At 38.6% G+C, this 18,710-nt stretch overlaps 1 protein-coding gene across 1 annotated transcript in view; it reads right to left on the bottom strand.

Annotated features, from left to right (window-relative positions):
• SGIP1 (SH3GL interacting endocytic adaptor 1) overlaps positions 1 to 18,710 on the bottom strand; it is a 168,623-nt gene that overhangs the window by 59,634 nt on the left and 90,279 nt on the right. Inside the window, exons 9-14 of the mRNA XM_067563332.1 lie at positions 12,825 to 12,836; positions 5,725 to 5,736; positions 3,674 to 3,698; positions 2,865 to 2,916; positions 1,116 to 1,201; positions 262 to 354 (exon numbers count right to left, since the gene is read on the bottom strand). Of these exons, the coding sequence (XP_067419433.1) occupies positions 262 to 354; positions 1,116 to 1,201; positions 2,865 to 2,916; positions 3,674 to 3,698; positions 5,725 to 5,736; positions 12,825 to 12,836 (280 nt within the window). The remainder of the gene's footprint in view (positions 1 to 261; positions 355 to 1,115; positions 1,202 to 2,864; positions 2,917 to 3,673; positions 3,699 to 5,724; positions 5,737 to 12,824; positions 12,837 to 18,710) is intronic.

Genomic DNA, 18,710 nt, shown 5'->3' with positions numbered 1-18,710 from the left:
TGCAAATTGAGATACATCAAGGCAGAAGCTTCTCTCCCCAGGGATGAAGTGCACTGTCTCCCTCCTTCATTCTGAAAGCCATCCATCCAATACGTTAAACTAATGTCTTCTTTTTCCATTGTAATACGCTGCTGTTAAAGTCAGGCTAGTAAAAATAAACTAACTTGTTACATGATTAAAGTGTTGGAGAATTTCATATACACCATAGCCCAGATAATAAACCCCCTGATTTTTCAGATTAATAATCCACACTTAACTTACTTCCAGTTGGAAAAGATCTTGGTAGCTTTGGAGAATCTAGACTGGAATTCACAGGCTGGACAGAACCCCATATTTCAGGCTCATCTAAATGAGCTAAGAACATACACAAAAGAAAATAAATCATGTACACCAAAACAATAGAAAAGACAATTTCAATTATAGAATCAACCAATTAATTATGAATACCAGTGTCTACCAAACAGAAGATACAAACATTCCATCAATACTTGATTGGATACTTGGATACGCGCTTTTCCCTGACGCAAAATCTGGCTGGAGCTGATGTTCCTTTTAAAGGAGTTTCAAAAGCCTGGTCTATCTGCCTCATATAAAAAAAGTCACATTCACAAGGAAAATGCCAGGATGTTACATCCTTTGGGTTGCTGTTTATGTTCAACAGAAAGAGAATCTCGAAGAGATTCTATTCCCTGTGGTTCTGTTTATATTGAATTGAGTGACCTACGCTAGGAGCATACGATATCCCCTGTGATTATGGTTTGGTTTATAATCAGAAGTGTAAGATACTTGCATAACTGATCATTGATGAAATTTTATTTTGTGAGAGGGTAATTACTTTGCACGCATTGAAACTACTAGTTAAAAGTTTATCATCAATTTAGAATCTTCAAACTGCTGGTTTCTATGTATTGTACACAATAGGAGATACCCAGGGTACAATGTCTCAATAGCAAGGAGAGTGATCAAGTACACTTGTTGCACATTTGGCCTGATCACAGAATTCACTTTAAAAAAGGGCTTATTTCAGACCACCATTCCCATTTATTAAAAATGGCCAGGCTAGAAACAAAAACAAGCAAGCAAGCAGCCCCACCGTTGATTTTTGATTTTCATACCTTCCAACTTTTGCTCCTCAAATGCCGACTCCAGTGGTGGACCAAAGAGTGGGGCAAGGGCTGCAGGATCATCTGGGGCTTTTTTGCTGCAGTACAATACAAGTATTAACATAAGAAATGTAAAGAACAAACTCTAAATAGACTAAAAAGAGGTCTTGATGTGTTCTTCTATCAGTGCTGCGTGTGGAGTTAAAGGACTAGCTAGCATGCATATGTACCACCTGCCAGCATTGATCAAGTGTCTAACTATAGCCTGCTAGTAGCTGTCCCACTGGGAAGATGAAAACCCATAGTACTACTGAGAAATAAGGGCTTGTCTATACAGCCCTGTAGTTTGGGCGTGAGCTGCAGAACACACCCAAGTGCTGAGTTGCAACTGTCCCATGTGGATGCTGCTGGCACAAACTAAAAAGTACCTAGTTCGTGTTAATGTTGTCCTGTTTGAAGAGACTATGTTAATGTAAACTAGGTGCCTTTTAGTTCATGCCTGCAGTGTCCACACAGGACAGTTAAAGAGCAACATTTGGGTGTGTGCTGCATGCTCACACGTCCCACATCACACTCCCCATAATTGCATTGTGGCACAGTGTAGACACAGCCAATGTGAAGGTGGTTCTTTAGCTTGGGTGACAAGGGTCTGTGCTATTATAGCAAAGATGCCAGACCTAGGTGGCCATGGACCCATTAGATTGTTTAGATACTACACAAGGTGCTAGGCACTAGAGAGATATCTAATAGAGACAGATTGCATGGATAACTTCTGTTACAAGTGTTATTCTTGATATGAATTACTTGCACAGCAGTGGCAGAACAATAACCCTTAGGGTAACATTTAACATTAAATGTTTGACTTGGCTATCTTTTTCTGCTGATCTACAGTCTATAGCTTTACTCCAAAGATTAGACGAGACCTGATTGTCTTATAATATCGTGGCATCATCCCAACATGAATTAAGACAACTAATATAAATGGAGTGGTACCTCAGAAAGGCCTTTACTTCTGCATTTGCTTTTGGTATGCTTCTCTAGCTATTAAGATTTTTATACAGTGCCTATCACTATGGCATCTGATATCTTTACACATTTATTATAGTGAACATGAGAAGAAAATTAATAAATATAATTACTGACATTTATAAAAGATTTGATTGGCATTTCAACCAAAGGTTCCAAAGAATACAGCTTTATAAATGGATTACAAACAAAAAGAAAGTCTGATTACACAGTAGGCACCCATCATTGAAATACAACAAAGCCACCCATGAAATGGAAGGTGGCATGTGTTAGTGACAACCAGACAACTAAGCTGTCACAGGTCAGGAGCTAAATATAGCTTTCTTATCAGCCTTAAAGTACACAGTGAACTCTTCAGTCTAGCACTGAGTCATCTTGACACAACAGGCAGGAGACTATTTTGATAGCATTTACTTTACCTCATGGAGGACACTTCCACCTTTTTACATCATTCTTACTTCCTGGAACCAACCATACTTGTAAGAGGAAATGCTTGAGATGGTGTTTTTAAGAACAGCTTTTAGAAATGCTTCTTTCCTGAGGTTGATACCAAGAATGGTATCAAATCTAGATCGTTTTATACATGAAAATTGGCAAAACTAACAGGGCATCCTTCCCAAAGTAATTGAGAGTGTTAGGTAATGAGGTAACTTCTCATCTCTATCTTTGGTGCAAGAATCCCAGACTAACATTTGTGCAATATCTAGATTAAGTTACAATTTCTTTCATACTTACCTTACAAGTTCTGGAGTTGGTGTCGAACGCCTAGGTCTTGCTATCTCTTCACCTGTCACATATGATAGTTCTGTTTAAATCAGTTCTCACTTGAGTTCTCTATCTCAAGTTTTCACATGAACTACTCAGAGATGTGGGCCATATCAACTACATGAAACTAGCATGCAGTTACATGCTAAAAATTAAAACTGACACTGACAGAGGTCAGAGCCTGTGTGGTCCTAACCCATAATAAGGGGAATAGAACTCAGCAAGTTGCCACATATCAAGACCACTATATAGATGTCTGAAGAGAAAGGAAAATCTATTCACTAATTGTTTGCTATCTAATTTGTCTGACTTGAGAACACAAAGGCATAAACACTAGCTCTGCCTTCTTCATGTCTTCTTAGTCCCAACCACATAATTTTAATATCTGACATTCTAGGAAACAGTCTGTTGAACAGGGTTGTATGGTACCAACATAGAGTGCTCCACGTGTCTTTTGACTTTAGAGGCATCATATCACATTGATAAACTAAGTTAATTTTACAAGCAACACATTCTTGAAGGGTGAAACACTACGTACAGCAGTCCAATGGCACATGCACTGTATCCCCAATCCATTTCAAGGACACAGCCATTAATAATACAGTACCTAGAGTTATCCTTTAAGAATTACTCTTTGGGAAAAGCAAGTTTAAGTGTACTTTGAAAATTAAGTAGAGGAGCACATGTTTTGAAGTAAATTTGTCTTCTTTAAAATTCATGAGAGAACCAATCTTCTTGAGATACTATCTTTTCCTGCAAGCTAAAAAAAACATACTTACTGGATAAATTCCTTTTAATTGCACCCTAGAATTAGAAACAGACACTAAGGTTTAGGAATGAACATGTGAGCATAATTTACATGTAAAACAGGTACAAAGCTGACATCTCAATTTGACTGAGAAGACATGCAGCAATAATAAGGGGTACATGAAATTTGACTCCAATCCACCATCTATGTTGGTAATTACCTTGATGACATACATGTACACATTATGGAATCAATTTTGCTCCTAATTTGAGGAGGACAGAGAAAAATAATGAAAAGGAATTCAAGCCAGATAAACCCATTACCTGGAAGTGTTGTGTTTACAGATGACTTAATTGTAAATTGATTGCAATTAAAAATGACTAATGATGCGCCTTTTAAAACAATCCTGAACTTTGATGGTCTGTAAATTGATCTAAATCAAGTGACCTACTTTCAGCATTTAACTGCCAGGTTAGTGAAAGATCTAAGGAAGACTTCAAGCTCCTTGTGAACTAATAAGAATCCAGAAGATTCTGACAGAAGTAGCAGTTGTTAAAACTGGGGAGGGGGGGATAAAATATACAACAGATGGACCTCTAAAAGAGAAGGGAAAAAGAAGATGCAGTATATGTTTGTAATAGCCATCTCCCAAGTGGGAGAATCAGTGGGGACTGGGGTTATTTGTCAACAACAACATGAGACAATACAGCAATGTTATCATGAGTTACTATTCTTCTTAATGCAGTTACCATGGTGCAATATTATACAGCCTTGTAAATAACTTATGCCACAAGCTCTATGAAATGTGTGACATTTCTTAATACAAGCCTTTCCCTTACTTGCACCACACAAAGGAGAAGCTTTTTTTTCCCCATGCACGATGGAGGAGTAACTGCTCTAGGGAAGTTTCTGATCTTGAGAGAAGGGCATATTTTCCCCCTTCAGCATCACATTTTCTACAAATTCATTCACATTTGCCTTCAGGGCTGCTGGGCCACGGCATCCTGGTCCCATTCATTTATCAGGCAGAACAGTGGAATAGCACAGAGCAGAGGTTTATTTAGAAGTCTACAGAGCACTATTGAGGAAAGTGAGGAGAGAAGTGGTGCTGGCACATGGCACTCAGTGTGCAATAACCAGAACAGTGCTCAAACAGGTAAGCAAACCTCTAATTTCACTGAAGTGAGCAACAGGGATCAAGGGAGAAAATGTGAGATGACAGGGAAGACAATGATAGGGCATGGTTGGGGAATAGGTACTTAAATACAATTGAAGTGAATAGCAGCCATTTTCATACTGCCTGTCATGGGCATCTACTCCTTTGTGCTTAACAGCTGGCCTTAAAAGAAAAAGGGGAAAGGTAGCCATGGGAGAATACTTCAGAAAGGTCCCATGGAACATCTCCCACAACAAAGCTGCTCAATGCTTTAGCGTGTGTGCTGGGCACAGTGTTCTTGCAATTAGCCTGAAGCACCTGTTCGCTTCAGTTTTCTTCACCCTATTACACTGTGAGAACAATACTGCACCATGCTCAGCAACTCAATAACAAAGCACTGGCAGCTCAGGCCTGCTCTCATAACTTATCCACATGGCTGCCATACTGAACCCTAAGTAACTAATGGGCAGCAGCATGGCTGTGTTACCAACACAACGTGTGTCATTAGAGAAACCCATTCCACTCGAGGCAGGAGATTCTAACTGACTGACTAAGACGACTTCTAGTATTGTTTCAGGGAACACAATAAAAAATGGTCCAAATTTCAGGATGGCTTCCATCCTTCTCAGCTAATTCTCAGCTGACCTTTAACATTTTTGAACATGATGAATTCTTTGTTGTACCTACATATTACGTGTGTTCATACAAATACATACGTACTTGCACAGAGAAACATGTATATTGCCTGCACTCTGATACATCATTCAGAAGGTTACAGAAAATGTACACCAAATTGATTTACATTCCTTTACTTTACTAAAGATACCTAGGGAAAAATGATTTAAGGCTAAATAAACCAGACCACAACAACTAGTCGTCCTTCTATTCGTCATGAAAATGGCTAACAAAATTGTAAGGGTTCTTACCGGGCTGCGCCTCTGTGATCAGCAAGAAGGAAGAGAGAACAGATACCTAGTCAGAGAATGACAGATCAGTAAACAGATTTGGGTAATATGAGCTTTTTCTAAGTAAATAATTATTGTGTTTTGAAAAGTGAACTCCCCCGTCCCCACCAGAATCTGTGTTTTGCTTATTAATGGTGAAGACCTTGAACATGCATTATATACCCTTTTTAGAGATTTATAAGGCTAACTACAGGAATTTGGGAGGTAAACTACATAAACGTTAGGCTCCAGAATCACATTGGACTGGGAAAGGTCTGTTGGAGTGCCTTAGGTTCCCAACTTTAGGAGTAATTAGTACAGCACTCAGGCATTCTCTACAAGCATCTTCTCACTCCCCTTATTCCTGTGGCACTGGATCTCTCCTCCTCACAACTCAGCTCTGAAGTTACAAACCCTCTTACAAACACCTTCCCTCTCTCAGGAGTACTGGGCAAGCAGATGGGCTGATTTGCTTTGCTCATGTTGTCCTCCAGGTTCCTCGGTTCTCAGCTACCACACTCATCACAATACGATCAGCTCAAGGAGAGCAGAGTAGCTGGGAGTGCACACAACAGAGAAGAGTTGCCTGAACCCATCCGCATAAGCAGTTTCAAGAGAAAAATCACAGGAGAAAATGCAGGAGATTTCTTGAGGAAGCCTGAGAGATGGTATCCAACATATTGAGACTTAACAGATATGCATCTGACCTCACGATCAAGTTCCCTTCCTCTTGTTCCGTCTTGCTTGCGTGAAATAATTCCTCAGTTCTTTTGGATCATGACATAAAATAAAGCTGAGTCAATGGATAATTTTTCAATAAAAAGCAAATTAAAATGATCAAATGCACTATTTTAATTATTGTTGGGGGTTACCACAACTACACAGAGAAAGAGTATTGAACAGTGGTGTGCTCAGTGCTGCACAAAGCATTCAAGATTGGCCTTGTCCCAAGATGCCAATGCTCTAAGTTAGGCACAGTCCAGACATACAGCGCTCTCTCTCTCTCTCGCTCTCTGAGATAGTAATATTAGAGCTACAGGGAGTAGCTAATACTCAATGTGCACAGAGTGTTTTATATAAACCTTTTCAAAATGCTTCACAAACAATCCACGCTCGGTGCACCTGGGAAGGAGGCACCATATTATTATCCAAGTTTTACAGATGAAGAAAATGAAAAGAAAGACAGAGGATTAAGGGCATGACTCTGAGGTGCTGAGCACCCTTAATTCCTTCTGAGCTGAGATGTAAGAATGCTGTGTATTACCAATATTAGAGTCAGTGAAGCTTGCTGCAGGATTGGGGGCACGTGAATAGCCAGAGTCAGGATGGGCTGTCATTAGAACTCCGCAGTTCCAAACTTGAAGTCCCAGAAACTAAGCACTGGGTCATGTTGCTTTGTTACAATAAAAATATCTACCAGAAAAAACAACTGTGTGTGTGTGTAAGTGATCCCTGTGGGAATAAGCTCATTTTTTTCCTCATTTCTTTAGCATCCGGAATGGTCTCTGCACAATTTTCAGCCACTCTAGCTCCCCTTACATCCGGAGACTAATAAAATAGAGGTAGAGAGACTTGTATATCAGTTCAAATCTCTGACTAACAACCCACTGAAGCACTAAGCTCAAAATAAGATATAAAGCACTGAGCATCTAGCTTGGGGGTCTTTAACCTCTAGACACCTGGAGTCAAATCCCAGGTCAGATCCCAAGTGAACAGCAGTTGGCTGGTTTCATTCCAATCCACATTTATGAGTCACAAAATGCTACAAAGCAATTTGATAGATAGTGATTGAAAGATTGATAGTTTCTTCTCAAGAGGAAAAGTCAGGGAGGAAGTATCATTGGAACTCACAGGACCCTTCCAGAAGGAGGGAAACAAAACAGGATTTTAAAAAGCATAAACCCAAAGAATTCGAAGTGTTATTGCCCTATTTAAAAATGTGTTTCATTTGCCAGGCTACAGGAAGCCTTTTGTTAAAAAAAAAAATTAAGTATTTTTGGGTGCTAAGTCAGGAGCCAAAAGCAGCTCACCTGTTTTAAAGATACCTCAAGTCTCACCCAAACTTCATCACGCAGCTTAATGGGTTATGCACCCTGTGCAGGGTGTGGTCTCATCCTGAGGTGTCTTTAAAGTTTAAAAACACTGCTGAAAACAAGCCACAGAGCTCCTCTGCGAAGAGATTCTTCAAACTCAAATCTTCTCACAATAAAGAAACTGAAGCAGACCAGCAACTATTTCAAATAGGTGGCACTTAAATACCGTGGCGATGAGTGCAATATATATGCATCTGAGAAACAGAACTGGACTGGGAGGCAGTTGGTTTTGAATGCCAAGGTAACAATGGGTAAAACAAGCTCTAGAAAAGGTTACCTTCAGGAGAGAAATAATTGCAATTAACAGAAAGAGGAAATATTGTCTTGGAAATTTTCAGTTGATTGAAATGATAATCATGGGGTTTGAGAACATGCTGTCCCAGTTCAATGATGACCCTATCATCAGTCAAGGAAAATACTTGTTAAGGTGAGCCAATGTAAAAAGAATGAGCGAGTAAGAATATTCAGCCAGAGGAAGAGCACAGGAAGAATGGATTACGGGGAGCACAAACACCCACAACAAAACCCCCTTTTCCCCAACATCTGAACTACTAGTTCTGGCTGCTCTTATGCCCTTACCACTGTACAGAGGAAGGCAACTCAGCTTATTATATTCCTTCATGTTCTGCTACTAACTCCTTGTTGTATCCTTCAGAGATATAATAGGGTGAAAAGTTGTGTACACACACACACGGAGTCTATCAGCATTCTCTCCTAAGTGTCTTCCAGTGAATACGAAAGCCCTAAGGAAGTTGTGGAATCTCTGTCACTCTGCACGTATTGAGTATTAGCTACTCCCTGTAGCTCTAATATTACTATCTCAGAGAGAGAGAGAGAGAGAGAGAGAGAGAGAGAGCGCTGTATGTCTGGACTGTGCCTAACTTAAAGCATTGGCATCTTGGGACAAGGCCAATCTTGAATGCTTTGTGCAGCACTGAGCACACCACTGTTCAGTACTCTCTCTCTGTGTAGTTGTGGTAACCCCCAACAATAATTAAAATAGTGCATTTGATCATTTTAATTTCCTTTTTATTGAAAAATTATCCATTGACTCAGCTTTATTTTATGTCATGATCCAAAAGCACGGAGGAATAATTTTTAAATACAGGTTAGACAAGTCCGGTCAGGAATGGTCTAGTTATTACATAGTCCAGTCCCCTGCACTCAAGGCAGGACTAGACAGCATATTGAGGTCTCTTCCAGTCCTACTCTTCTATAATTCATTTTTATAATTAGATGAAAATCCCTTCCCTATTAAAAGGACAATAAGTCCCAACGAGAAACTTTTACAATGTGTGCATCCATCAGCTATACTACTAGCTTCACAGACCATGTTTGCACAACACCAGATGTTATTTCTTTGGCTTGGATTCACAGTTCTCTTTGGTATCACCATAACTTTATATGCTAACACAAGCAGTAAAGAAGATGCTGGCCTAGATCTCCAGCTGCAGCTGACAAGCTTGGTGCAGTGGGTGGAAGATGGAAGTATGCTTTAAGATACTCTGCAACTTCCGGATCCTGGGGTTAGGAACTCCAGCAACCTCAGGGATCCTTTAAATTGCCCTACCTGCCTATGACCCCAAAGGGTTGTACCAATAGCTAGAGACCATGATAGCACACTGGTGTTCCTTCCATACCCCCTTTTCCTGTCCACATCCTCTAGAGTTGCTACACAGAGAGACTCCTTCTATGCTGGAAGAATCCACAGAGGGCTGGATCTGCAGCATTTTTGGTTGCCTCGTGCTGCCAGAGCAAAACAAAGGAAAGCAACCAGAGGAAGGCTGAATATATGGCCCATCACGTGGGTGTGTATATAACAATGTATATACATATATAGCATGTGTGTGTTATTGCAGAGATAACATAAGTTAAAACACATGGATAAAATTAACTGTTTCATGAAATCAGTAATAAAGTTGAGAGTAAAGGTACAACATATTTTTCAAAAGCATTAATATTCTTAAACTTGCACAAATATTTGAAAGACAATCTCTTTGGGTTAATGAATTCGATAGAAAAGTACTATCCATTTCTGAAGATAATTCTAAGCTGAACTGTGTAGTATTTACTGCAAATAGTAATGGACAGTTACAGAACGAAGGCAAGGACATCTTTCTTTTTCCTGCCAACACACACACACACACACATATATTCTTAATGTCAAATGTCACATCAGAAGCAGCAGGGGAATTTTTCTGCGACCTGTATACTGTGATCAAGTACAATTTAATTCATCTAACATCTTAGAGCCAACTGGTGATGTTCCAAATAAAAAACCATACAAGTTCTTGAATGTTTATGAGCTCTCTGCCAAATAAGGTCAGGAATTTGAGATGTTAACCTCAAGCACTTTGAGAAATGTTCTCCTGTAAAGAGAAACTGGAAATGCCATGGTACATGTGCTATCATGGTCAGTCACATGAAAGTCACCAGGAAAGTAAATGAAGTGATGCGTGTCATTTTTCACAGTTTTCCAAGGAACCTCCTAATCTGCCTTTGGGGGTTTTGTTTTGGTTCGGCCAACTGGTAAAAGTCTTTTTCCTGTAATAAACAATTTCAACTCACTATCACCACATATATGCCAATCAAAATTAAAGTTACTCATGACATATTTCAGAGTTGTGTTTCAGTTATAGTATGTAGGTGTCCTGCAAACAGATGGTGTGGGGTTTTGGAACTTCACATGCTATCAGTCAGACACGTCAAAATCACAACTGCCTTAGACATACTCTTATTTCGCAAAGCTCTGCAGTCAGTTTGATGTGCAATAAATACAGGACTGTTCAGCTGATGTTTTATTGGACTTTTCCACAGCTCTGTGATATTTATTAATGAATAGTTGCAATAAACATTTCACAGTTCCACTCAGGGTATCTTTGCTAGGTTCATGGAATGGTTAGACCCTTTTCTGTTGAATTCAGGAATCTGATAAATTGAAGAATGTTTCATTAAGAGGGTAGATGTGATAAATGTATTAGTCCAACGAGGCTTTTAGTTGTATGTATTTGTGCAAGTTTGAAAAGAATTGTAATTGTTTAAAAAAGACAGAGAGCACTTCAGTGGTTTTACATAGCAATTAGATTTAATTGAAACCTTAATTGCATATCTTTAGAGTCTCAATCTCTCTCTCTCTCTCTCTCTCTCCACGGCTCCTCACCCCACTCCCCTCACTCCCCATTGTCCCATTGCCATCTCATTTTTTGGTCTTTGCCCTGATCCATATTCTCCCCTTGATCTGCATGCATTACTTCCATTAAGGTTAATGGGAGTTATGTGCACAATGAAGACTAGACCAGACCTTTGTGTCTTTGGGTAGTTCATTTATCTTACCATGGGACAAGTCATCTCCCATTCTGCAGCAGGTAGGCCATTTTATGTATACGAGTGCAGCTGTCTACTCCCCAGCAAGAGAAACAAGCAAAGCAGAATTTTTTTTTTTTTTTTTTTTTTAATTCAACAGATCAATGACAAAGTCCATGGCCCACTGGGTAAACAACAGCTAAGGCATAATTGTTTTCTAAAAAGCCAGGAGCGCATTCAAATTCTGTTTTAGATTTTCTAAACAAACTTGATTGATTTGTGAATGGTTATGCAGACAACTATGACCAAGAGAGCCCAGATTTCTGGAAGGGGAAAAAAAGCCACATACAGATCCTACTCCACCTGCAATACAGACCCACTGCAGGAAAGCTCCACCTAATAATTTCAAATTGAAGTTGCAATAGTATAGAGAAAATGAATCAGAGAGTAGTGGGAAGTTTATAGACCAGAACCACAGCTAATAGAAGATGCAATAGCTCCACCAACTTAAATGGAGCTACACTGATTTAGTTGAGCTAAGGATCTGGTTCTATGGGTTTTTTCCCTATAATTAAAGAGGTCAATTTACACACTTCTCTTCTTAGTTAGTAAGTCCTCCTATACATTTATCTATCTGATCAATATGGTATTTTCTTCCACATTAAAAATAAAAATTAAGACACTTTGTAAAGTTTCCTCAGAAATTTGAGTTCTTCTAATGCTAGGTAAAAGTCCACTTGTTTCACTTCAAATCTATTCAAAACTATTTTGGAATAAAAAATAATTTACCATATTCCACAAAAAAACTTAAGTAATAATAGGTACTGTAAGGTAGCAGAGTGAAGGAAGGAGAGTTCAGGCACTGGTTAGACGCTTCAGAACATGTACCCAAAATGCCTAAATATTTAATAAACTTCAACTTGTCACTCAGCTCATCTTTCAAACCACTTCAGTCCAAATATTAACCAACAAAACCTCACAAGACTGCTGAGCATCAGGAAAATCACTGTAAGATGGCAGGTGAGGCGGAAAGTTCCAGGGATTTGCCCAAGGCAATAGAAGGAGATGAGATTAGATTTAGAAGTTCCTCTCTTGAGATCTGGTGCTCAGATCACACCTGTCTCTCATTTAGTGTTCAAAACTTTGTGTAGGCCTACACAATACTATGACATGAAAATTTATAACCCAGTTTTGGCAAGAACATTGTTAATGTTACTACAGCAGCAAAAGATCATGCTATATAAAATGGTTGGTTTCCCCATCCTCTGATAACAGGACATGTAATGTGATGTGCATTAAACATACCATGGGTGAAATCCTGGCCCATCTAAGTAAATGGGAAAACTTCCAGTGGCTACATTGGGGAAAGGATTTCATCCCATAATCCTTTGGGCAAAAGGCAACCTCAAACTTTCCCCTTCTCATGCAAGCCAAAGGGAAAATAATGAAATTTAATGCAAGCAAAATCTAGCTCATTTTAAAAATACCTTTGAATTAAATCCATAGGAGAAAGAACATAATGAATGCCATCACTTCTAAACAATGATATACGGCATTTGCATTTTATATTTCAGCTCTACAGACAAATGAAAAATGGCTAGAGCAAACAGAAAAACACCAAAGCAAAATATTCTCTTAAAAAAAAGGTTATAAAAAAGGTAGAAAAAATAGCAAATTATTTCTTACCGGACTTTTCCTCTAAAAGAATGCAGCCAAAATAAAAAAAGAAAATGAGAAAATAAGATATTTTCTAAAAATAATTAATGCATTGAGAAAAAGATCTGCATCTATGAAAAGCAGCATTAAAAGCCTACCTGTTAAACTGACAGCAAAGTAGTAATATTGTATGCAAACAGTCTAAATATTATTCAGTTAGATACAAGATTATAGTAAAAAAATACCATACAAAAATACAGCACTTTTCTTTAAGCCATTTACAGAAATGATTACGTGCTACTGGCATTGCGGGCTATTTCTAACTATACTCAAAGCTCATTTTCAATTAAGTTTTATTTCTTGAAAGGCTTTACAGGACAGGAAAATAAATTTCCATATTCTACTAGCTTTGGCATATGCAAGAGTGGTAAAAGAATCCAATCTCAAAAAGTTGCAGGCTTCTAAAAATATTACACCTGAACTCAGTACTCCAGGATTTTAGGCAGGTGATCAAGAAATAGAGTCTCACATGGCTCAAGAATGGTAATCCCAATTGCATCTGTTTCATCAGAAGCTCTTCCATTTTAAAATAAACTTACAACTTTTTCAGCAGTTTTCCTATCCCATAGCGAGCTTCAGCTTCTAGGCTAGTTAGCAAGAGATGTCAATGGTGGTGCTCACAAACTTCAGAACAATGGTCCATCTAGCTCAGTATCCTGTATTCCAACAGCTGCCAATATCAGGTATTTCAGAGACAACGACCAGTACAGGGCAATTAGCACCATCCCATCATCCGCTTCTGGCAGACAGAGGCCAGGGCCACCCAGAGCATGCAGTTGCATCCCTGACCATCTTTGCTAATAGCAATTGATGGACCTATCCTTCATGAACGTATCTAATTCTTTTGTACCCATTTAAACTTTTGGCCTTCACAACATCCCCTGGCAATGAGTTTCAAGGTTGACTGTGTTGTGTGAAGAAGTACTTCCCTTTGTTTGTTTTCAACCTGCTGCCTATTAATTTCATTGGGTGACCCATGGTTTGTGTATTATGTAAAGGAGTAAATAACACTTCCTTATTCACTTTCTCCACACCATTCATGATTTTATAGACCTCTATCATATCCATCATTAGTCATCTCTTTTCCAAGCTGAAGAGTCCCAGTCTTTTTACTCTCTCCTTACATGGAAGCTGTTCCACACCCTTGATAATTTTTGTTGCCCTTCTCTGTACCTTTTCCAATTCTAATTTATCCTTTTTGAGATTAAGTGACCAGAAATGCACACATTATTCCAGGTGTGGGTGTATCATGGATTTATATAGTGGCATTATAATATTTACGGTCTTATTATCTATCCCTTTCCTAATGGTTCCTAACATTCTCCTAGCTTTTTTAACTGCTGCTGCACATGGAGCGGATGTTTTCAGAGAACTATCCCCAATGATTCTAAGCTGTCTTTTTTGAATGGTAACAACTAATTTAGGTCCCACCATTCTGTATGTATAGTTGGGATTATGTTTTCCATGTGCATTACTTTGCATTTATCAACACTGAATTTCATCTGCCATTCTGTTACCCAGTCAGCCAGTTTTGTGAGACCCCTTTGTAACTCCTCACAGTTTGCTTTGGATTTAATTATACTAAGTAATTTTGTATCATTTGCAAATTTTGCCACATCACTCTTTACCCCTTTTTCCAGATCATTTATGAATATGTTCAACAGCATACAGGTCCCTGTACAGATACCTAGGGGACACCATGTTTACCTCTCTCCATTCTGAAAAACAGTCATTTATTCCTATCCTTTATTTCCTGTCCTTTAACCAGTTACTGATCCATGAGAAACTTATCTGTATGGCCACTCCATGGAGGAACTCAGAGAATGCACTGGTAGGTTCCCTCAAATGAGTAAGCAACTTTTCATAAAATACACATTTAATTTACTTATATGTCATAAATAAATCTTTACTGGAAACAACTGACCCTGATGTATGCGCTGCCATGACTATGGGCACTGCAGCAGCTATGAAACATTATTACACTTGAAAATAAATCTCTCTCTAAATGAGGTTTTGTCTTCCAGCATGGGGTGTATCTGGCAGAGGCAACCAACCCGGTTAGATCACCCCATTTGGTGCAGTAAAATAACCATCCATTAAAACCTATCACTTAGAAGAAATGTTGCCCACTATTAAGTTTTAATTTGTAAATCAAGAAGCTAACTTTTACAGTGAATGGTGAATTACTTTTATTTAAAAACACATGGGTGCATATTAGACTTATTAACAAGTTCTTTCTAGCAAAGACAGTTCATTTACTAAGATCTGAAAATTCCAATGCAACTTAAAATGATATAAAAGTTCTTTAATATTTTGACAGTTGCAAAAAGTTAACACTATTCCTGTAAAAATGATGATAGCTTTATTGGGTCGCCCCCTGACTAACTCTGTTTTTCCTAAATATTGCTAGTACATTAGGTTCAGAGAAAAGAAGTGATTTATTCAGGTCATTATTCCCCTACATATGGACAAAAGACCATTGCACCTAAATAAAAGTTGCATGATTTTCAGAGGTGTGGAGCACCTACACATCCCATGGTCTGCTATAAAGTTTGTGAGAGCTCAAGGTTTCTGAAAAATCAAACCATTTTTATTTAGTTGTTGAAATATGGAATCAGGAGTCGATCTTTTTCAAGCATGCATGCATAAATTTAGGTCAGGACCATAACTTATTAGCTTGTACTATAAAATATATTCATTTTGGCAGAAAAACATTGCACCACTAAAAATCCCTTACTACTTGGGGCTGGATTTTCCATGGTGCAAATAGCAGGCAATGAACATGTCAGGGATTGCCAGTAGAAAATTGAAGGAGGCTGGGGAATGGGAAACTCTGGTGTTCATGAGGCTATAATATCTGATGCAGTCAGGTTGCATCATCATCATGAACTACCCCAACGAGTAAAAAACCATAAATTAAACCACTTCCAAACAACAGGAAAAAACATGTGTATTCAAGGAAGCTAGAAAGAAGCATCCATCTGATGTTATTTTTCTTCTATGCCCAAGTATTATTGCGAGATTCTAACAAAACCATAATTTAGTGATCATCCAGTAAAATAGAACAGTTCCTCTGGTAATCTGACAAAACAGAGCTATTAAAACTTAACAGGAGGCTCAAAGTTGTTCTCTCACCAAATAACTGCAGAGATCTAATCTCTGCTACGTTCAACGAACGAAGGTTTTGTTTGGCCTCTGGGTGAGGATACAGTTGACTTTGACAGGAAAACATCCAACTGTTGAAATGTGTCATTCTCACCCTAGTGCAGCATATTTAACAGTCTTAGAACTACCTGAGTAGCTGCAGTTTTATTATTTTGTTATGAAAAGTGTGGCAAGTCACTTTCCAGCTTCCTTCACTAGTAACTGCAGTTTTTTATTTCTATACATTATATGTATGGTTTCTAGACAAGTCTAATTTTCCCCAGACATCTTTAAATTAAAGTATCATAACTTTTGCCCTCAGGGATCAAGTAAGACAAGTAGGCAACATATAAACATAGGTGTCGCCTGTCATCCTTCTAAACACTGCCCATCTTTTTAAAGAGAAGATGTTAAGCCCTGGTTTATGTCATTAACTTAGCAGGTTTTGAGTGAGACAGGGCACATGACTATGGTAGGGGAAAGGATAGCTATATGAGAAAGATAAATGTAATGTTGCTAAGAATTAGTAAAATAAGTAAATCCATTTATTCATGTCTGAGTATTGGTGACATCATAGCAGAATTTTTGGAAACCTTCATGATCCACTGCTTACTTTGGGTGCTCAGCAGCTCACCTTCCAGTAATCTGCCACACACCATTCATCCATCTCCTCACTGGTCATCCCCTACTATGATGACCTTTCACTATTCCTTCCATAATAAGTTTCTTAAGGTTATTTCCATCTCTACGCCTAATGTGATTAAAGCACACAAGTTTGTGTCTGTTCATTTCCAACATCGGGATCTGTTTCTCTCCAGTAACATTTCTAACATTTGTCTTGTTTTCCCTTCATCCAGAAGATATGTAAGAGTCATCAACAACACACTGCAAAAGCTTCTGTTAGTATTCCTGTAAAAAAAAAAAAAAAAAAAAAAAAAAAAAAAAAAAAAAAAAAAAAAAAAAAAAGCATCCACCCTAGTCACCTCTATTTCATTGATTAAGGGTCTAGCACCTTTTTTCATGACATCATCATGGCCAAGATGCTGCCTTGATATTTGTTCCTATGACAGAATAGGATGATTAGAACTGTATTAACGAAATCCATGTGTACCGTTTCATTTTTAGGGCTGTTTCAGTTTGTTGCTCACAGACTTGCCCTATATACAGGCAAAGGATTAAACATACAGGGAGAGAGATATGGCCCCCTTCTGTTTACTGTGGTCTGCTTCATTTTTGCATTTGAGCTGGATGAGAAGTAAAGATACAGAAATATTGCATGATCGGTTATAACATTCTTTTTACAAATAGAAAAAACACGGTCAGGCCAAATTTGGTTGGAAAAAACCAGTTTTGGGGAGGAGAGGAGATAAACAAAACCTAAGCCCAGAGCCTTTCGTTATTTGGGTTTTAAACGCCAATGGAAATGGGGGTTTGGTTTTTTTGTTTGCTCTAAGAAATGTTCCCTACTCCCAGAGTCTGCAACCCAAGCACTGCATCCTTGTGCAAAAGGATGAAATTCTTAAAGTGACTAAACAGAAGTAAACTCTCTAGTCTATTCTTGTTGTCCAAACAGAGGGAAATGCCAAAAGTAAACAAGCTGCAAAAATAGGGAAAAGTGCATTTGTTACACTCCCAAACCAGGAGGTAACCATCCTAGGCCCACTTCCTGCTTTCCCCCTGTATCACTTTATACCTTTTCAGCAGAACTCCAAACCCTTAAAGGGACGGGATGCAAGTAAATATCATCCTGACAGTAAATAATATAACCCTGACATTCTGTTAGAATGATATTTACCTTCATCCTGTCCCTTTAAGGATTTGGAGCGAGGGAGGTTGAGGAAGCTCTTTCACCGGAGGTTTTCAAAAGGAGGCTGGATAGCCATTTGTCTTGGATGGTTTAGTCAGACAACAAATCATGCATCTTGGCAGGGGGTTAGACTAGATGACCCTTGTGGTCCCTTCTAACCCTATCATTCTACGATGCTATGACAATGAAACAGTAGTTAGCTTACTTTTTTTTTGTCACTTTAAGGGTTTTGTACATTTGTACAAGGATGCAGTACTAGAGGTTCTGTTCAGTTTCCTTCAGTTCTGAAAATAATGCCTCCTGGCTTTTATATAATGCTTTTCATCAGTGGCTCTTAAAGCCCTTTACAAAAGAGGTCAGTACCATTATTCTCATTTTACAGATGGGGAAACTGAGGCACACGATCAACCAACAGGCCAATGGCAGAGTTGGAAATAGAACCCAGGTCTCCTAAATCCCAGTCCAGCACTCAATCCACATGGCCACACTACCGTAAATGAACTATTAAAAAAACCAAAAATCCAAACCAACCTTGGAAAGGAAACTTAAAATACATGTGTTTTTCACCTGAGTGTTCTTTTCCTTGAATTGCACTGGCAAAATTAGATACAATGCTTGCCCACTGGAGTGAAGACGACAAGTTGTAGAAGGAGATTAAAAGGCAGGATAGTTAGTTGAATGCAGGCTAAAATCCTTTCACTTTGTGTTTTCAGGTTGTGGACATACACTTGTGTCAATATTATCTTGTAAATAACGCTACATTTTCAGGGATATATACTGGCTATTGAACCAAGGGCTCTAGTATATAGGCCAGATCCCCAAGTGCTCTGTGTCTACTTTGTGCCAAGCTGTCACTGTGCTAAGATTGCAGAAACTGAGTAAGCGAGCTAGGGAAGATCTCCAGT

Source organism: Emydura macquarii, unplaced genomic scaffold, assembly GCF_026122565.2.
Source record: "Emydura macquarii macquarii isolate MOO-44397 ecotype Brisbane River unplaced genomic scaffold, CSIRO-AGI_Emac_v2 contig_2481, whole genome shotgun sequence".
Taxonomy (NCBI): domain Eukaryota; kingdom Metazoa; phylum Chordata; order Testudines; family Chelidae; genus Emydura; species Emydura macquarii.
The sequence above is the reverse complement of the archived record's forward strand: the minus strand, read 5'-3'. Positions and strand labels throughout refer to the sequence as shown.